The sequence below is a fragment of the Cyprinodon variegatus genome, unplaced genomic scaffold (assembly GCF_000732505.1).
Source record: "Cyprinodon variegatus isolate N-32 unplaced genomic scaffold, C_variegatus-1.0 Scaffold34, whole genome shotgun sequence".
NCBI lineage: Eukaryota > Metazoa > Chordata > Actinopteri > Cyprinodontiformes > Cyprinodontidae > Cyprinodon > Cyprinodon variegatus.
Window position 1 is genome coordinate 1,707,129 of NW_015150487.1, and position 20,302 is coordinate 1,727,430.

The 20,302-nt window shown below is 40.2% G+C and overlaps 1 protein-coding gene across 1 annotated transcript; it reads left to right on the forward strand.

The window, feature by feature from the left end:
* The first annotated feature begins 4,352 nt into the window (after positions 1 to 4,352).
* On the forward strand, positions 4,353 to 20,110 carry ipo9 (importin 9). Its single transcript, XM_015403147.1, has 24 exons — positions 4,353 to 4,617; positions 7,077 to 7,138; positions 7,249 to 7,335; positions 8,128 to 8,329; positions 8,504 to 8,592; positions 10,496 to 10,582; positions 12,510 to 12,629; positions 12,812 to 12,912; positions 13,267 to 13,325; positions 13,412 to 13,563; positions 13,661 to 13,759; positions 13,851 to 13,957; positions 14,091 to 14,230; positions 14,444 to 14,606; positions 14,802 to 15,028; positions 15,143 to 15,291; positions 15,524 to 15,652; positions 16,998 to 17,273; positions 18,216 to 18,382; positions 18,516 to 18,649; positions 18,780 to 18,899; positions 19,019 to 19,129; positions 19,211 to 19,287; positions 19,555 to 20,110. The coding sequence occupies exons 1-24, from the start codon at positions 4,458 to 4,460 to the stop codon at positions 19,663 to 19,665; spliced, it is 3,129 nt and encodes a 1,042-aa protein (XP_015258633.1). The 5' UTR covers positions 4,353 to 4,457; the 3' UTR covers positions 19,666 to 20,110.
* The last annotated feature ends 192 nt before the right edge of the window (positions 20,111 to 20,302 follow it).

Here is a 20,302-nt window from a genome sequence, read left to right on the forward strand (position 1 = left end):
CCTCACCCGGCTTTAAGTGCGTCTGTCTTTTTATTTACTGCTGGACTATTATTCTTGTACAGACTGTAAAATGTATTATTTTGTACAACTTTATTGAAGAAAAGAAAATAACTTGTAGAAGATCCCTGTGCCTTGATCACGACTGTACGTGCGAAAAAAAAAAGAAAAAAATGAGCTAAACATGTAAGTTATGTTTCACTGCGCTGTACAGCTGGACGGGTCAGATATGCTACGTCCGGACCAGCTCACCCCCCCCCTCTCCCTCCCCTCACCGCTGCTGTTGCCACCAGCTGAGAAGCGAAGGGGTAAAGTGTACTGTCGGGGAGGAGGCTTTTCGTCTGTTGGTTATTTACATTGTTTTTTTTTCCACATTTTGTTTGTTGATTTTTTTTGTTTTGTTTTTTTGCCTTGACTTCTCTCTGGTTTATATAATAGGAATTTTAAAAAGTTAAAAAAAAAAAATGACACCCACCTTAATGCTGTGTAGTGCCAATATTTAAGCCAAACACAATTTAATCTAAGAAAAAAAAAACTGGTATTGTTTTTTTAGCTCTAACTCATTAGAGTTGAACGAACATGTCACGCTGGGGATAAATGTATTTATTTTTCTTAAAACTAACCGAACTTTGCATCAAAAACAGCTATACTAGCAGTTGGTCCATTTTACCTTTACAGACTCTCCGTTCTACAGCAGCTAAGCTCTGTGGAGGTTATGCTGCGTTTTTGTTTCTGCTCAGTCTGGGTTAATATATGAGAACAACAGGAATGGGGAAAATATTTATCTAAGGGCTCCTTCCTTGCATTTGTCCATTGGTCCATATATTAATTGATTTCTGATTCTCTTAGTCCAACCATCAGCCTTTTCTTAAATCTAATAATTTCTCTATTCAGCAAATAATCATCTGTTCTTTCATCCATATATCTCTTCTCATTTATCCAAATACCCATCCATCTGTCATTCCCTCCGTTTATTCGGCTGCTTGTGCACCAATCAATTAAACCTTTGCTCACATTGTTCATCCACCCATTATTCATTCATTCTGTCAATCTTATACTGATCTATTTTCTCTATCCCGTTCCATTTGTCTCTTGAACGGTCGATTAATATATCGGTAGTTTTACTTTGAAATCGGCTGAATTTAGATGTCCAGACTTGGACAGATGTCAAGCGCCTTAGCGCCTTTTTATGGATACTGCACATATAATATTCAGTTAGAATTTCAACCATGAACCATTTTTTTATAATTAGCATCTCAGTAAAAAAGCAGCACCCTATATACACTGATTTTTGTATTTAAAGTCAGAACATTTAGAGAAATGCCAGTTTTTATTTCTACACGATAGCATCTCACTACTGGGCAATATTTAAACTTGATACCAAAACATGCTCTGCTTTGGTTATTTCCAGATGTGTGTCCAACTAAGACTAGAACTGCATCGATTCGATTTTATTACTATCTCTATTGGTCCTGATATTGAAGAGATTTCTAGAAAATGGGCCAATCCATAGGGGGAAGATGGGTGCTGTCTGTTTCTATTATTTTCAGGATGGAATCTGTCCTGTTAACACAATTGACCCTTTTTATGACTTTCTGACTTTGTGTTTCTCTAATCTCGTCTTGTCTTTCTGGATATATGAGTGTGTTTATCCATGCACTTGTTTGTAGACAGGAGTTTATGGCAGTCTCTTAAAAGAATCAACATTAATGATAATATTAAAGCAAAAAGATAATCTCTGGAATAGTATCAGGATCAGCAGATATCCAAATTCAAGTGCTGCATTGGAACTGAAAAAATAAGGATCGGTGCATTTCTGACACACACACTCAACCAGAGAGCAGCAAAAATGTCAATCATAAATACCCAGGATGGGAAAATCTGAATATGACATAAATCAACATCATAAATACCCCTTTACACACTAACTACATGAATGTTTATAGAAGAGTCAAAGAACAGGCCATCAGTTGATGCTGTTTGTTGTAGCGTGGCTTGATCATCAACATAATCAAACTTGTAAGGCTGAATCAAATTAAGATGGTATTTAATTTTCTTCTGAAGCTGATGCTATGCTCCAGAGGCTTTAGCTACATACAAACAGGAAGTCAGAATCCGAACTGCTTCAACAAACATTCAGGTTTTATTTTTCAACTTTTAATCCGTCTCATTCTGCACGACTCATTTTGCAGAGATCATATTGAAATGATCTAGACCCTGTTGCTCCTCACACAAAATGTATCTAATTTATCAATAACACAGTTGTCTCCAACTGTCAGTCAAATACATTGCTGGAGGTGCTCAGATCTGAGATGTGAAAGTTATACTGAACACTGAAATAAATAATACAGCCATTTTTGGCATTTACTTAATCATATTTAGCTACTTTAACACAACAGTTTCATGTTAGCAGGGTAGGACAAAAAACAATTGTGTTAAAGTAACTAAATATGATTAAATAAATGCCAAAAGTGGTTGTATTATTTTTTCGGTGTAGCTGGGCTACATGAGAACACATGATGTAATATAAAACCTTTATGTTTGGCTATTTTGATCCGAAACGGGTAAATTTTGCACTCAATCCCTAATCAGTCGTATGCAGTCTGGAATTTGACTCCAACATTTTCAAATGGTCTAAAGGTTTTATCCTTCCTTTCTTTCACACCTCTGTGTCTCCACCATGGTGTTCTCCCTCCCCTCTTTCTTTTCTTTCTTTCCTTCCTTTCTTGTATACTTCCCTCTTTTAGTTATTTAGTCCTTGCAAACTTCCTTGTCCTTTCTGCCTTAATTATTTTTGGTCTCATTTGTTCCTTCCCTCCATATGCTACCTTTTCTTTTCCCTTCTTTCAGTCAGTCATCATTCAAAACCTTCCCTTCTGTTAGTAGTTTTTGCAGATTCATCCTCGTATTCTGGCCATATTTACAGACATCTTCCGTGAATTCATAATATACTTCATTTTGTATTTTTTGTAACGAACTGAGAACTCTAGAGAGCAGCATAGGTAGGAGCCCTGAGCATACGTTTGCTGTATAATCTCAGCACCTGAACAGCTGTATGCATTAGTTTTTTATGGCAACTGATATTTTATTTATTTCACTTATAGATTTTGTCATTGCTTTGCCTCAGTGTGTTTAACACAAAAGGGAGACTGGTTGGAGAATTGTATTAAGGTACACCGGGTTCATTGGTGTAAATACTTAGCTTATAGCCATTAAATGCATTCAAACCGTGGCATGAAGCCTAAATAATCAAGACACCGGAAAAGGTTGGATCCCATGGACTGAAGATCTAGAAGAAGTCAAAGCCTTCTCATAAGACGTGCTGTGCTCGATCTGCAGGAGTTTGAGGTGAAACTAATCCTTAAGTAACCCCACTGCCACATCCAGGGTGTGGAAAATGAGTATCACAACCCATTCAGTCCTGGGTTTATTGTTAGCGTTATATAAAACTGAAGCAGTTTAAATCAATATAAGGGTTTGAGCCACAACGGAAATACATATCAGGGCTCATCTTGCTGGTAAGCCACCATTATTAAGTGGAAAGATATTTTTTAATAGAGATACCACTCGGTCAGATTTGATTATAATCAGCCAGTATACAAAGGGAAATGTCTGGCTGTAAACTAGAGGGCGGAAACTGCTTAATATTACAGCCTCCTGTCAATCAGACAACCAACCAGGATTCTCAGCAGGTAAATCTGACATGATCTACCTTACAGGAAAATACCTTCTCTACACTTTGAGCTGATCCGACAGCTATTTGGATTATAAATTATGTGTTTATTTAAAAATATAAAGTGTAAAAATATGAGAACATAACTAAAAACGTTAAAGCCCTGTACTTATCTGAGAACAAATCACATGGTAACAGTTTGTCATCCTGCTCTGGGGCTCCTTCCCATCCTGATCATCTGACTTCTCTTCAGGAGCTACTGCAAAAAGAGTGAAGTTACAAAGGGTAAACAAAGCTACTTCAACATACTGATTTTAGCTCACAGTACAAAATCTTTTTAATACATTTTAAATTACAGACTTAGACAGATTTTATTTAGTCATTCTGTACACACAAGTTTAAACATAAAGAAATGTTAACTACAGCTCTCTAGACTATTTCATTTTTTAAAGTGCAGGTAATCAGCAGTGATAAAAACATTTTGATGAAAAAAAAATCGACCTGTGTTAAGGAAAGTAATTATTAGTTTATATCTAAAAAAAAATTCATGCATATTGTATAGTTTTATAGTGTTCTAGTCAGCCGTTCCACAAGAGGGCGCTGTAACCCAGAAGCCTCCCCATTAAAAAAAAAAGTCGGAACTATACAGCTGAACATTTCCGCCATTCATCGCCCCGCCTCCATTTTTCCATGCATTGGCGCGCTCTGTGGCCGTGGCTCTCTGGCTCCGCTCCCACCCCGGTAACTGAACTTTCTATAGCGGGCTGAGAGCGCAGACACTGTAGGCATGAGTGCTGCGGGTGACGTTCGGGCCGGCTCGGCTGTCGGACCCGTCCAGCAGGGATTGAAGGAGGCTCTGGTTGAGACGCTAACGGCCATCCTGTCTCCGTTACAAGAAGTGCGCGCCGCCGCTGAGGAGCAGATCAAAGTGCTGGAGGTGACAGAAGGTGAGGGGTAGTCGGGCTATGAACCACAGGAGCGATGTTTAAAGTCGTTTATTAATGCTGACTGCTAGCTACATCAGGGTTTATTCCAACCAAGCTAGCAGGAGCCTCAGCAGAACCAGAGTGGGCTGAGGTTTAGCTGATGTAAGGCCATGCAAGCAGAAGTTAGTGAGCTATAGGTTTGTTCGATGGCTTATAAATGTGCTTCAAGGTTAGGTTTGTTGGTATTCCAGATGCTCTTTGCCTAACAGGATAGAAGGGCCCGCCGCTAGCGCTGTTTATAAGTGGTAACCAATAGCCCTAGCTTAGATGGGGCACATGTGAACCAGCCCGAAGTTGGTGTCAAATTTGTAGGTCCATCAGTTTGTAAAGTTCACAATTTAACTAACTGAGTAAAAGTCCCCAACCCCTAGACTGTGTTAAATTATTTAATGTAAAATCACTCAGTTCTGCGTGTACTTGTTGAAAACTACATAATTCAAACCCGGACATCTTTAAGGTAAAATAAATTCCTCATTTGATTTTTGACTGATAAAATGTACTTATTCTAATGATATGTCTTATAAAACTAGGCTATGTTCAGGCAGGCAATGTCATTTTACTGTTTTATGACTTCAAAATTGATGTAAGGTTTGCTTTATACAAAAATATTTTTTATAATTATATGGCCACTCTCTAGAATGAGCCTGATATAGATTTTAAAAAATCTATTTTTTTTTTCATATTAAAATAATCTTATGGATTATTACCGTACAAGTTATTGATGTCAAATAGTTGTTTCTAGCATGCTACCATCTGATATGGTTTAGATCCAGTTTTTAGGAATTTATTGAAGGTTTAACTAATAACAAATCTACTTGGCATTATCTATAGGTAGAGTGGAAGTTTGCATAGCTCATCAAATATCATTCAGGTTTTTAAAACAGGTGAAATGTCCCTTTAGTGAAGTGGAGCCCTGAAGCTCTAATCCAGAAGCAAACTTTGCTGTTATCACATGGGAAAATCTCCCGATCAGAGGAGCTCAGCGAAATGTGTCTGTTTTAAATATGCTATAAATATTAAAATCTGATCATTTATCATGCATGTCATGTTTTAGCATTAGCTCTGTTTAACCTGTGGAGAGTTTGGATGATTATTAAATGAAAAGAGGACTCTATGGTCATAAAGTGGCCTGAATTGGCAATCTTTTCCTCTTTAGTGACCAAATCAACTTTTAAGATCCGATTGACAGATTTTCCCGCGAAGTGGGCTTCCAGGGGGGGGTCCAAATGATCCCGCCTCTAAACCTCCCAGCTTCCTTAGGAGAGCTGAGAAACAGGAGGAAACTGCATGGACAGATCAAATGCTTCTGAGCTTGGGGATTTTTTGTAATTATATGTTTTTAAGATTGTTTAAATCTGTTAGTGGATCTATGGTACAGGACCTGTAGATTTCTTTGGACGTTTTAGAATGAAAGTAAAGCATAGCAAAAGTTTTTCTGTTTCAATTTAATAAAATTTAATTTCCTTCTTTGAAGTTAAATGATTTAGAGAAATGACTGATACCAAAAGGAATAAATAGGTCTGTGTTTACTTTCAGAGTTGTGGTCTTTCGAAAAAGGTCAGCATGAGTTTATGTAAAGGCAGTATAAGAAGAACATTTTAGACTTTTTGCACCTCAGCATCTGTAGAGGTGCTATCATGGCGAGCGGCTGCAGCTCAGCGCTCCCCATCCTTCTTTTGTCCCACAGTAAAAAGGTAATTGAGCGTGCTGTGAGCGGGTGTTGCAGCGTGCTGCCCCTTTCTGCTGACCTGTCTCTCTCTAAGGCAGATGCTTTGCAGGATTGTTGGCGCTATTGTTTTCTTGTGCCTGATGTCACTCCTAAAAAAGCCAGCTGGAGGTGGCGCTGATGAGGTGGAGGCTGCTGATCTTGAACTTGGTGTTTTTCTCTTCCTTTCTGTTGTCTTCCCATGCTTGGTTGAAATCGGTCCCTTTGCTTTGGGCGAAAACCTCAGTGTTTAACCAGGTATTGATAAAATGAGTAATTGAACTGTTGATTAAATGAGGGAATCCAGAGTAAATTCAGAATCCTGAATAAACAAAGTTGCTGTGTGCTGCTCATTGATAACAGTGACTTTTCTCTATCTGTCCTGAAGAAGCCTGGTTAAAATTGGGCATGTTTCGGCGCGGTTGTGACGCAGAGGTTCAGCGTCCGACCAACACAGAGGCCTCAGTCCTCCATGTGGCTGTTAACCTTTTCCATCTTTTCAAATAAATGCCTCTAGTGGCAAAAGATGGACGGTTGTTGTGTTTTTCTTTTAAACAGTAGTTGTTTGTTGGACTTTAAAGACTGAAAATCATTCTTCCCTCACAAAATATACCAAAAGTTATCTTGATAAGATTAAAATATGCGCTATGGTATTGTAATAACATGGTGATTATGATAATAAAAAAAACCCTATCATGCCTGTTTTCTATTCCAGAGTTTGGGGTCCATTTGGCAGAGCTGACAGTTGACCCCCAGGGAGCATTGGCTATCCGTCAGGTGAGTTAAACCCAAAAGGTATTTGTTTTTTTTCTTATGCATTGATTATAAAACCAGACCTTAGTTTCTGTTTGCTGTTCTAATAACAAATATTTAATCTGCCTTTGCAGTTAGCGTCTGTCATCCTGAAGCAGTATGTGGAGACTCACTGGTGCTCCCATTCAGAGAAGTTCAGGCCTCCTGAAACCACAGATCAGGTAAAGCTTCACATCACCTGCCCTCATCTATAGCAAACCATATTAGAATGTCGTCATATTGGTCATTTGCCACGATCTGAAAAGATGGGTTCATAATAATAATTTAAAAAACTTCAAATTTGTTGCATTATAGACTTTATTTAAATGTTATAGATGCTTTCAAAATTATTAAAAATTATCACAAGCTTCACCTTCACTTTGCATTTGTTAGCCTAGCCAGCCAGACTGATACAACCTATACACAGAGTGTTAGTTTGGTAAAGAACAAGAACGTCTGGATTTCAATGGTGGGCCTTAAAGGGTCCACTTGATCAGGTTAGAACCAATTGGATCACCACAGATTTGATGCAAAAACTCCAAGTGACGTACTTGGAGTCCGTTTGTAGTCCATGAAACATATCCAGCTGAAATTAGAAAATACTTTTTTGTTTTTTAAAGAAATGACACTAAAGATGCCCAGTAAGAGGTTCCCTCTATCAAACTAAGAACGTCAGAAAAGGCAACATTATAACGTTGCTCCGTTGCCGTCACCATCTTGCTGCTATACTAGCATAAAAGTAGAAAGGAATTTAGAAAATGAAAGAAAAGCGCCACTGTGGATTCTCCACATTAGGAAACCTCATAATCTTAAAAAAAAAAAAACTTATTTTGAAGAACTCTATTAAAAAAATTCTAGCTATGATTAAAATAACTGTTTTTATTTCCATATACAGAATAGAGATATCTCAGTTGAACCCCCAAATTAACAGTCATGGCATTTTAAACTGCTCTCATCTCATGGTGACCCATCAGGCTAAAGCCGCCATCAGGGAGCTGCTGCCCAGCGGCCTACGGGAGTCCATCAGCAAAGTTCGCTCCAGCGTTGCCTACGCCGTGTCAGCCATCGCTCATTGGGACTGGCCTGAGGCGTGGCCGCAGCTCTTCACCCTGCTGATGGAGATGCTGGTCAGTGGAGATGTGAACGCAGTTCACGGAGCCATGAGGGTCCTCACAGGTATCTGAAAAATCTATAAACATGCTTTACACAGTAGCAGCCTTGTTTTGGTCTGGTTTTGAGGATTTAAATGTTTAACTGTTATTGCACAGTATGCTAATCGAGCTTATTTGTATCTCTGCAGACTTTAAAACCTGTTAAATTAGAGTTTTTCCTGAACTCTCTCGTTTGCAGAGTTCACTCGAGAAGTGACCGACACACAGATGCCGCTGGTGGCTCCGGTCATCTTACCTGAGATGTATAAGATCTTCACCATGGCTGAGGTACTGCTGCAATGTTTCTCATCTAATCACACAGTTACACTGATATATTAACATTTGTGTCGCAGTCAGAGAGGGCTGCTGCATAATGCTTTGCGTGTTAAATGTGCACAGATTTAAATATTTTTAGATTGATATTCCTGAAGGGGCCAATAAACGATATTTATTAATGAAGCACTGAAATGAAAATTGTTGGGCGAAGCCAAAAACGTAAAATTAGGAAACCAAGGCTGAAGACCGAAACACCAAAATAACTTATGTCTAATGATAAAATCATAGCATCTTTGGCTACAATATTTACTAACCCTGCAAAAAAAACGTGTTTATCACTTACATTATTTTGTTAAGTGCTTCACATTAGCAGGATCATTGGGAAATGTTCTTGCTTTTTCAAACAAGTCCACCACAGACCTAGTAGCCATGTTCGGTGTCAGTTACCTTTTCTGTGGCATTTCTCTCATATTCAGAATGGTGATGGGATGTTTGGATTTCTGTCTTTTTGCATTTTTTTTGCCACTGCTCTGAGCACGCACTGAGGCTAATGTGCAGCGTTTAAACTCGCACTCAAAAAGTCAAAATCATTTGACTTACACAAAACTATGGCAAGCTCTGCTCTGCAACCTGTGCTCTGCTGCTTAATTGCTTTACTTGGCATAGTTGAAAACCTTTCTGAATGCTGGATGTGCTGTTTGTCTTGTCATCACAAGTTTCGGCCATGTTGTCTCTATGCTAAATGTCAGCCTTAAATGCACTCGGAAAAGAAACTGTAGTCAAAATTTCTAAATCCCTAATATCTATTCATTTATTTTAGGGCCGAAAGAATCATATTAATCGGTTATTGAAATAATCGTCAACTAACTTGGTAATTGATTAGTCTTTAACTGGTGTATAGAGATTGTAAAATATGCCTTTAGCTGACAGAGCAACCTGCTTAGAGCAGTAATTATATCAAAATTTGAAAAAAAAATGTATATAAAAAATTTTGCATTTAATATAAAAAATGATTTAATTTGATTGAAATAATAATCAACAGATTCATCAATTTGAAAAATAGTTGTTAGTTGCAGCACTAATGTATTTACCTCTTTCACACCACCAAACAAAAACCATACTGCTGACTTTGCTTCCCTCTGGTGCGTTCATTTCGCATGTAAAACCCAACATTTTACCAGAAATTTACCTGGTGAGCAAACTTGCACGGTATAAGGCTCCATATGTCATTGAATCTGCTGGTTGTCAGTTTCACCTCAACATGGAACACCTAGATGTCCGGAGGGAGTCGCTGTTTTATTTACCAAGCGAAGCCAAACAAAGCTATAAGCGCTAGCCTCCCTCAGTTCAACAAATCCTGAGAGATGCTTCTAGTTGGAGGAGTCCAGGACTGCTGGATCACTGCTGCTTCCCAAGTAGCCTAAAGTGTTGAAAGGCTCAGACAGGGGCAGCGGGAAAGCAGAGCAAGAACTCCAGCAGAGAGAGCTCTATAACCAGGACGAGGCAGTCGTCTGGAGCTTAGGAGCATTCCAATTTCCACATTCATTCATTAATGGTCAGCAGCAGTAGTTACTCCCCTACTTTGACTGTTTGTGGCACTTCTTTATTATTCATGTAATTTTCCTTCATTCATCCACTACTATCTGGTGTTTATTAGCCTAGATGCTTATACTCTTCTCACATGAGCAAAACCCTTGTTGGAGCAGTGCTTCTGTCATGTTATGGCTGTTACCAACAAATTGTAATTAAGCATCATCTTTTAAAAGACCAACACTAGCATGCTAACGTGAACCAAAACCAGATATGCTGACGTTTATGATGCATATTGAACTTTACAGGATTTGATACCAACTCTAGTCTCAAGGATGCTCTTAGAGTCTGAGGATGATTTGTTGATGTTTCTGAATAATTGCAGGTTTACAGCATTCGAACCCGTTCCAGAGCAGTGGAGATCTTCACCACATGTGCTAACCTCATCTGTGCTATTGAGGAGCTTGAAAAGGTGAAGTAAATTTCACATCTGTTACTGCTCGTATTTTTCTTTGTTGTATTTCAATCGATGTGGCAAACATTTAACCCCGTTTGTTCGTTTTTTTTCTCCATAAATTGTTCCTGCATGAAGTTATATGGGCTTCTCCAGCTCCTCCGAAACCTTCCCATTCACATTAGAAATTATAAGCTTGTCCATCTCTGCCTGAACCACTCTTAAACACTTAAATATAATTCTTATGTTTAAACTAACACTAACTGTTCAGCCTTCATAAAATATTTTCAAAAATGTTGTGACTATTACCTAAAACTATATGAATGACACCTCTGTCATGGCCCATGGACGTATTTATTGTTTCCTGCCACCAAGCAACTTTGAGGAGGGTGGCAGTAATCCTGCCAGACTAAACAACTACAAAGGTGCAGACTGCTTTACAGCATGCATCACTTCCCCCTTTGACCATTCGTTAAAAAGGCGAAAGTTAATGCAACTAAGTTTCCCTGAGAGACGTTTTATTCATGTGAATTGTGCAGAATTGATTTTCAGTAATCAATGGGACATCTTCCCGCTGGGATCTATACAGTACTTTAGAACTGCGTTAAGACGAGAAAATGAAAATAAAGTGATTGGCCATTTGTCAATTCACAAGAACGTGAGTACAGACTCGTGTCCTCGCCAAGGATGTTCTTGAGAAGAACACAGGAATGTATGATTTGGGGAGAACTGGAGCACGCAGCATAAATAATGGTTAATTGGAACAGAAGCTGTGTACTCGTGACGTCACCACACACTCTGCTCGCTGGAGCTGCATTTAACCTCCTGTAATTAATAGATAATAATAAATTATTTTTTCATCTAATAGGGGAATAATAGTTAAAACAGTCAGATAAACACAAATAAAATGAAAATTTTGCCAAATAAAACAAAACAAAAAAATCACCATCAGAGCCAGCAGTCCTTCACACACAGCTATGCTGAGAGAGGGCTTCTGCAGACGGGCTAACATAACCCCTAGCTGCGGTTAGCCTCGGAGCTCCACAGGTTGCCACGGTCCTCAAAACATACAAACTTTTTTTTTAAATTATGCATTAAATCAGTAAATGGGCCATCTAGTGATGCTTAAAAGTATAATTTCTCGCCTCAATGAGCTTAAAAGTTACTTTTATAGAACAGCGGCAACTGAAAGGGAACTTTTAACTTAATACTCTGAGCTCTGAGTGCTAACCTGGAAGCCTTCTGCTGCCGCGGTGCATGCTGGGACAGCTGTCAGTCTGGAGAACGGACAAGTCTGCTCTGATGCATGCTGGGTAGGGAGGGACAAGAACAACATTTAGGGACTCCATCTGTTTTCAGTCTTGTGTTCTTGGGAGCTTCTGATGAAATGTGCTTAATGTTATTAATGAATCCACTTCTTTATTTTAACTACTGGTAGTTCTGTCTTTAAACATTAACCTGAGCACTATGAAACTCAGTTGCATTTTTCTGACATTAAATTTGTAAAATGATGGCAGGAAATGTTAATTTTTTTATCCTTGTTTTTGGCTGAATCCTGGAAATCCTTACAGTTGTTTTCCAGGTGGAAGATTGGATTAGATCACAATGAAAACATTGTCTGCAGCTGGTTTATAATCCAGCTTTTCATCTCGATAGTCTAACTATACCAGGAAAACATTTGTGATGCCAACCATTCAACCTTTTCTTGACTCTGTTTTCCTTCCTCTAAGAAATTTATTTTCTAAATATATCTAGTTGTCCCTTGTGTGTCTGTTGAGCATTTAATAACTAAAAACTTTCCAAATTAGTTTTTTTATGCAGATTTTATGTTTAATTGGAAGTGTTTAAGGAGTTCCCTTTTATAATACCATATGTGCTTATACATGTATAATTTGCATATGTTGCAGCTAGCTCTGCGCACTAACAACCATATAATTGTGTTTAGGGTGCAGCTAAAGCATTGATCTTCCCGGTGGTACAGCAGTTTACAGAGGCGTTTGTGCAGGCTTTGCAAATGCCTGATGGACCATCGTCTGACAGCGGCCTCAAGATGGAAGTCCTGAAGGTGAGCCTTCTGAAGCTTAGAGATTGATCTAGTTGCTTAGAGAGACCAACAAGTAAAAAAATTCACATCCATTGGGTTGAGATTTGTTTAAAAGATCAAAGAAATACATTTCAAAATTTTTGGTGTTTATAGTTCAGACAATACAATTTTTTTTATTTTTTTTTTTTATTATTCCTCTGCAGGCAGTAACGGCTTTAGTGAAGAACTTCCCAAAACCGATGGTGTCTTCTATGCAGCAGATATTACCCATCGTCTGGAACACGCTGACTGAAAGTGCAGCTTTATATCCTTTAAACCAACAGCTCTGTAATCATGCCTTTAGTTGTCCATCCATTCCATCAATTTTCCGTCAAGATTATCCCAAACAGTGTCGCAAGGGGTGCTGGTTCCTATTTCCAGCTGTCTATGGGCGAGGGTCAGGGTCCACCCTGGACAGGTCGCCGGTCCATTGCAGGGCAACTCAAAGCCTTTAGTTGTTTTGCTGATAAACATGTTGTGCTGCAGTTTAACTTTTTTTATAGAGGTTGCAACTTCACATTATCACATTATTAATATCAAATCACTTTTTAATTATTGATTTGTTGAATCTGTTATATCTGGGAAAAAAAAGTCTATTCTTCCTTAGTTTTTAATTCACTTATGTAAGGACAGAGGTCAACTACACCGAGGAGGTGGATGACCCAGTTGATTCAGACGGTGAGCACTACTGTCCCTTTATTTCCCGCCCTTATTTCATTTAATATATACTTTTAATATTTTACTTTTTGACTGGATTTTTCCAGGTGAAGTTTTGGGGTTTGAAAATCTAGTGTTCAGCATCTTTGAGTTTGTCCACACGCTGCTGGAGAACAACAAGTTTAAGAGCACAGTGAGGAAAGCTCTCCCTGAGCTCATCTACTACATCATCCTGTACATGCAGATCACCGAGGACCAGGTGGGAGTATCGTTGAGCCACGTGATGCATAACTGGAGCCATAAAGGCTCAATGCTGGGAGAAATGGTCTTGCTTCATCGCAGCTCTCTGTGTTCAGGTTAAAGTGTGGACAGCAAACCCTCAGCAGTTCGTAGAGGATGAGGATGACGACACTTTCTCCTACTCTGTCAGGATCTCCGCTCAGGACCTGCTGCTGGTGAGCTTTAGATGAACCCAGAGCTCCTGGAGTTAAAGGGCTGTTCTGCAGGTCTAAGTGACCAGAGCATGTTTGTGTAAACTTATTGCAGGCTGTAGCTGCAGAGTTTCAGAATGAGAGTGCAGCAGCGCTGGCGGCAGCAGCAACCAGACACCTCCAGGAGGCAGAACAAGCTAAAAACAGCGGCAATGAGCACTGGTGAGGACGGGGAGCGGCTCTGGGTTTATGCTTTGGGTTAAACCATTGGGCTTGTTTCAGAAAGGCAGAACAAGGAGCTTTTTATGTTTGGAAGTTATTATTATATATATTTTTTTTCTGTTTTCCAAACCAGGTGGAAGATTCATGAGGCCTGCATGTTGGCCCTGGGTTCAGTTAAGACCATCATCACAGAGAATGTGAAGAATGGAAGAATCCAGTTTGACATGCATGGGTTTCTGGCGGGCGTCATCCTCGCTGATCTTAATCTGACCGGTGAGGCCCACAGTGGACGCCAGATATTATAAACACTGCAGAAGCCGTCATTCTAACTGTTGGACATTACATCCAACCAAACATGTTTCTATTTTTGGATCATTTAGAACTCAACCTAGTTTTTTTTTATGCAGAACAATTATTTTGTCCCTCTTAAATAGATCTAATTTGAACATATTTCTCATAACTAATCCTTTGTTTTCCTGCTCCCAGCCGCGTCCCCGTTCCTCCTCGGCCGGGCGCTGTGGGCCGCCAGTCGCTTCACTGCAGCCATGTCTCCTGAGCTCATCCAGCAGTTTCTCCAGGCCACAGTTAGCGGCCTACATGACAGCCAGCCACCATCTGTCCGCATCTCGGCAGTCAGGGCCATTTGGGGGTGAGCTTCTGGTTTTTGGCTGTTATATGATTTCATATTAACGTAGGAATGTCATGTTACCATGTTCTAATCATTAGTTTGCCCCTGTTTTGTCAAATAATGACTATAAACTTTAATTGGTAGCTAAATTTGATCTTTATTCAACCTCCCATCTTCCTCCAGGTTAAGTCTTTGTGTTCTTTCTTTGCTTTTCAGATACTGTGATCAGTTGAAGCTTTCGGAGAGCACGCAGATCCTCCAACCTTTCCTCCCCAGCATATTGGAAGGACTGGTCCAGCTAGCAGCCCAGTTTAGCTCAGAGGTGCTTACACTCGTCATGGAGACTCTTTGCATCGTCTGCACCGTGGACCCGTCTTTCACCACCAGCGCTGAAAACAAGATCTGCCCACTGACAATCGCCATTTTCCTCAAATATAACAACGGTACTATTATATCTCCATCTTAAAGTGTCAGACACTGAAACTGTCACTCAGTTTATGATGTAAATGTTAGAGTGGCTATTTTTTTAAAGACCTTTCCTTGTCCCTTCTCCTCAGACCCAGTGGTGGCGTCGCTGGCTCAGGACATCTTTAAGGAGCTGGCCCAGATCGAAGGCTGTCAGGGTCCCATGCAGATGCGCCTCATTCCCACGCTGATCAGCATCATGCACGCTCCGCCTGATAAGATCCCCTCTGGGCTCTGTGCAGTAAGTGCAATGAGTTATTTAGAGACTACTTATCCACAGAGATTTGATGAATGTTTTTTTTATTATTTCTGTGCTGATTCCTCATTTGGTCCATCAAAGGTCGGTCTTCTCCAGGTCTTCTTTCTGATACGACTCAGTAGCAAAAGTTTATATTATTTTGCTGTTTGTTTATTCCATGCCTGTATGAGCATAACTTGGTGTTAACATTTCTCATTTATTTGTGTCTCTGCAGACATCTATAGACATCCTGGCCACAGTGGTCCGAAACTCAAAGCCCCCTCTGTCAGAGCTGTTGGTGTGTCAGGCCTTCCCTGTTGTAGCACAGTGCACCTTAAGCACTGATGACAACACAGTAATGCAGGTAATAAAAGCTTTTATTTTTTTTAACTAGACTTGCACCGGTCAATCAGCAAAGCTCAGAAATGAGCTGATTTTCATGTGATCGGCGACCTACTGGTCATGAAGACCACCGTTTTTAAGCACTGGTCTTTTTGTTTTTATTGAGGAGATAAACATCCTTTTTGTTCGCTTTGGCAAATAATCTTCTGGTTCCACCGCCCAAGGAACAAGAACAGGCAGCTGGTTCTGGTGCTGTCTCCCCTTACCTTTTTTTGTCGGTGTGAAGCGCGTCCTGCGCATCAGATGCTCAGAAGCTCATGAGGCGCTACTCAGATCTGCCAAGATGGGCTGCTCCTGCTGCTCAAAACACACTGCAGGACCTTTTGATGTGACTTGATGCATGTCAACCACTGACTTTGCATGTAAAAGGGCTGCTTCTGCTGCCCAAAGCGCCTCCAGTGTGAAAGTAGCATTAGAGAAGGCGAACATGGTTGATCAGACAGATTATCCTAACCTGCTACTTGGGCAAGACGGTTACAGGATCATCTTCTGGTTCCAGTAAATCATGCGCTCCCTGGGACACACTACGGATCAAATGAGAACATTGTCTATGTCAGAACGCGGTTCGCACAGTACCCTACCATCTGCTATCCTTGATGGCCTGCTAGATAGCATCGAATAAAATCAAACATGTGCGCCACAGCATTGTGTAGGCTACAAACACAGTGGCAGAGATGTTTAACAATGTACTCATCATACAAAATAAGCTGTAGCAGAATGTCTGCCCTTACCCCTCAAACCCTATATAAAGCGGGACTATATAGGGGACTTGGCTAGCTGACTATTTGGACAGATGATCATTACTATTTACTCCCTGTTGGTCACGTGACTCCAATTCCCTGCATGGTGCCTCTGCCATCTTTTTTTCTCTCTCCCCGAAAACAAATCCCATGATGCTTTAGGTGGAGAGCTCTTGCAAAGTATTCTGGTAATCAAAACGGCTTCTCTAAAAGCCATCTCCAAACCTTTTAAAAGAATTCCCACTTCATCCTTAATTTCAACAATTTTATTTTTCCCCAATCTTCCATTTTAATTTTAAAAAGTGTGTCTCTGCTGCCTCCTTCACTAATACTGTGGTCATTTCCTGAGACTTATCTCCTCTAATTTTGATACCTGTTAATATAATATTGGTGGAGAATTTATGGTTTGATTCTGTGCCTGGCGATTGAAAGATACCGATGTTGGTGATTGGCTTCACCAATTTTAGACCGATGCATGTCTGATTTTAACACTGCATATTATAAAGTGATGGTTTGTTTTTTGTTTTGTTTTTGTTTTTTTTTTCATATTGCTTTCGTCCTTTCCAGAACGGAGGCGAGTGTCTGCGCGCGTACGTCTCTGTGGCCCTCGAGCAGATCGCCCAGTGGAGGGATGAACAAGGCAACAGCGGCCTGTGGTATGTCATGCAGGTGGTCAACCAACTGCTGGACCCCCGGACCTCGGAGTCCACGGCGGTCTTCGTTGGGAGGTTGGTGTCCACTCTGATCTCTCGGGCTGGAACAGAGCTGGGGGATCAGCTGGACCACATCCTCAGAGCCATTCTGAGCAAAATGCAACAAGCCGAGGCTCTGAGTGTCATGCAGGTAGGGAGGAGAGATGACCACACGAGGGGAACATCAGTGAACCAGAATATCACAGAAAAACATGGAAACTCATACAATGATTGATTTTGCTCTCAGCAATATACTTCAAGTGTTTTTTTAAACTTGATTATGGCTTGAAGAAAATGAAGACCAAAAGTCCTGTTGCCCTGCAAAATGTTAGAAAATCATAAAGGGGGAAAACTGGGTACGGGTATTTCAGCCTGCTTGGAAGTATTTCCATGTTTTGTTCAGTATAAAGACTCAATATGTGGTGGGGGCTCATTTGGCATGAATTACTGCATCAGTGCTGCAGTTGAAGTGTTTAGGAAGCCTGTTTCTATTTATCTTCATTATTCTTCTCATAGTATTGTCTGGCATCTCTCATCTTTTTAAAGTTGTTTATAGGTTATCTGTTTACTTCAGATGAGTTTAGCATGACAGTCATTAAATTAGGTGTTAGTGCTGTTTAGCAGCGTGTGCAGAAGACCAACTTGGGTTCTTCTTTTGGTCACTGAGCAAGAATCTAGTTCTTTTTCTCGTTAGTCCAACTATGATGCTTCTGCTATAGTCTGGTTCAGAAGTAACTAAATGCAAGTAAAGTGCTAGTAGTACCTGTTTTATAGATACATCTGTGTGCAGATGCCCTTCATGTCCTGAAGTTTACACAAACTTCTGCATGGCCTTTGTGTACTTTTTTCCTTTTCAATCTCTCCTATATAATATAATTTCCTAAGAAGGTAACTAAGGGTTTTCATTAGTTATCCAGATGAATCTAAAATAGAAATAACCCTGTGTGCAATAATTTCTTATCAAAGTAATGAAGGTTGTAATGTTTTGATGACATTCTGATTCACTGAGACTCTCCTGTATAGGCAGGCATCCATGTTTTTTTCCTCCTGTTGTTTTATCTCCTGTTTTGTCTCCCATCTTGTCCACCTTTAGTCCCTCATCATGGTATTTGCCCACCTGGTTCACTCCCAGCTGGAGCCTCTGCTGGAGTTTTTGTGCAGCCTTCCAGGACCGACGGGGAAGCCTGCCTTGGAGTTTGTCATGACGGAGTGGATGAGCCGACAGCACCTTTTCTATGGACAGTACGAGGGTAAAGTTAGGTAGGAAAACTCTTTTCCTGCAGAAGTCTTGCTTTTCAGTTGCTGCAGGGTTTGGATTGATTCATGCTGTGCTTTTAGTTATCTGATCTTGCCTCCCACAAATGTTCTCCTTCTATGGCGCTTGTCTGTGCAGCACTGTGGCGCTGTGTAAGCTCCTGCAGCATGGTATCAACACAGATGACAAGCGGCTTCAGGACATCATGGTGAAGGGAGAGGAAATCTACAGCCCCGATGAAGGCATTCGCACTCGCTCCAAAGCTGCCAAAAGTAAATCCACATAATTCAGAAAGTAGACGATCAATAAATCATTTTCTTATTTTAAAGGTCAGATATTTTAAACATAGTGAGAGGAAAACTAAGGTTGTTGTTTTTTATTGTTTTAAATTATTTTTATTAGAACCAGAGCGCTGGACAAACATTCCTTTACTGGTGAAGATCTTTAAACTGATCATAAACGAGTTGTCAACGGTGGTGGAAGCTAATGCCAGCAGGACCAACGCCGCAGACTGGAGCCAAGGTGAGGAGAACGATAAATGGCTCCACGTTTGACCACCCAGTATAGACCTTCCATTGGCAACCCCCCCAATAAAACCGAAACCAACCCTTTAAGAGCCTTTCTTTTCCTTCTTTTTTCAGATTCCAGTGGCATGTGGGACGACCAGGAGGAGGAAGATGGAGAGGACGAAGAGGAGGATGAAGGATTGGCAGGGCAGCTACTCTCTGATCTGATTTCATCCAACAAATATGGTAAAGCACACCTGCTGAGTAGATGGGCTCCTCTACTTTGAACCTGGATTTTAATTTTTTTCCATTTTTTTATTCTAACAGAGGACGATTATTATGAGGATGAGGAGGAGGATGATCCAGATGCCTTGAAAGATCCCATTTATCAGATTGATCTGCAGGTACATGCTCAGTTTTTATTTCCTTTGTCTTTTTGTCCATTTATCTCTTCTTCCTTCTCTTGTTTCTTTAGATTAAATGTTTAATCTTCACCCCTGTAAAATTGTTCTGGTAATTGATAAAGAAATCTATTTGCACTTTAAAATTGTGTAAAAACTGAAAGAAAATGCTGTAAATTTATCAGCAAAAGAATAATATTTATGTACCTTATGTTGTGGTTATAAATTTCTTAAGTTTCATCTGTAAACCCGCCCCCTGTCTCTCCTCAGGCTTACCTGTCAGACTTTCTGATACAATTCGCTCAGCAGCCATGTTACAGCATGTTCTCCAGCCACCTCAACAACGCTGAGAGACAGACCCTGCAGTCTATAGGCCTGTAGCTTTACTGTTGGATGCTCCAACACATCGTCCATCAGCATCACCCTGAAATGTCCCTGTATCGCCCTGTGACGCCACTCGTGATGAATTTAAGGCTGATTGAAAGGACAGAAATCGACAGGCCAAGGAGAACAAGTGGGGAAAGGACTCATGCACTTACCTTTGATCTCAGTTTTTTAGTTTATGTAAAAGATGAGATGAAGGATCATACTAATAAGAGACTCCATCAGTCTCATCCTGAAAAGGACAGGCATTTTCTGCTATGGAAGAAAGACCTTCAGCCTGGACTAAAAAGGTAAAGGGTCTTTACCTGGAAGGACTGAAGAACCTGAACCCCGGGGCCGACTGTTTAACCAAGTGCTGTTTGTAATTTAGCCTATCACATTTGTATTTCAGTGGAAATGCATCACAGTAAGTTCTTCAGAAAAAGACGTAACACTGTCTGAAGGAAAAAAAAAAACTAACTTTTTAGAGGGAAGGAGTCTGTGGTGGCCTTATATTCCAGAAAACTGTTTGACAGGAAATGCAAAGTTCTCCGACCAGCTGTCATTTCTCTGGGTTCCATGGGTAGATGAGAACTTACACTGTTGCCATTTTGATTCAATGCTTTGTCATTTCATTGTATCTATTAAAGTTTAG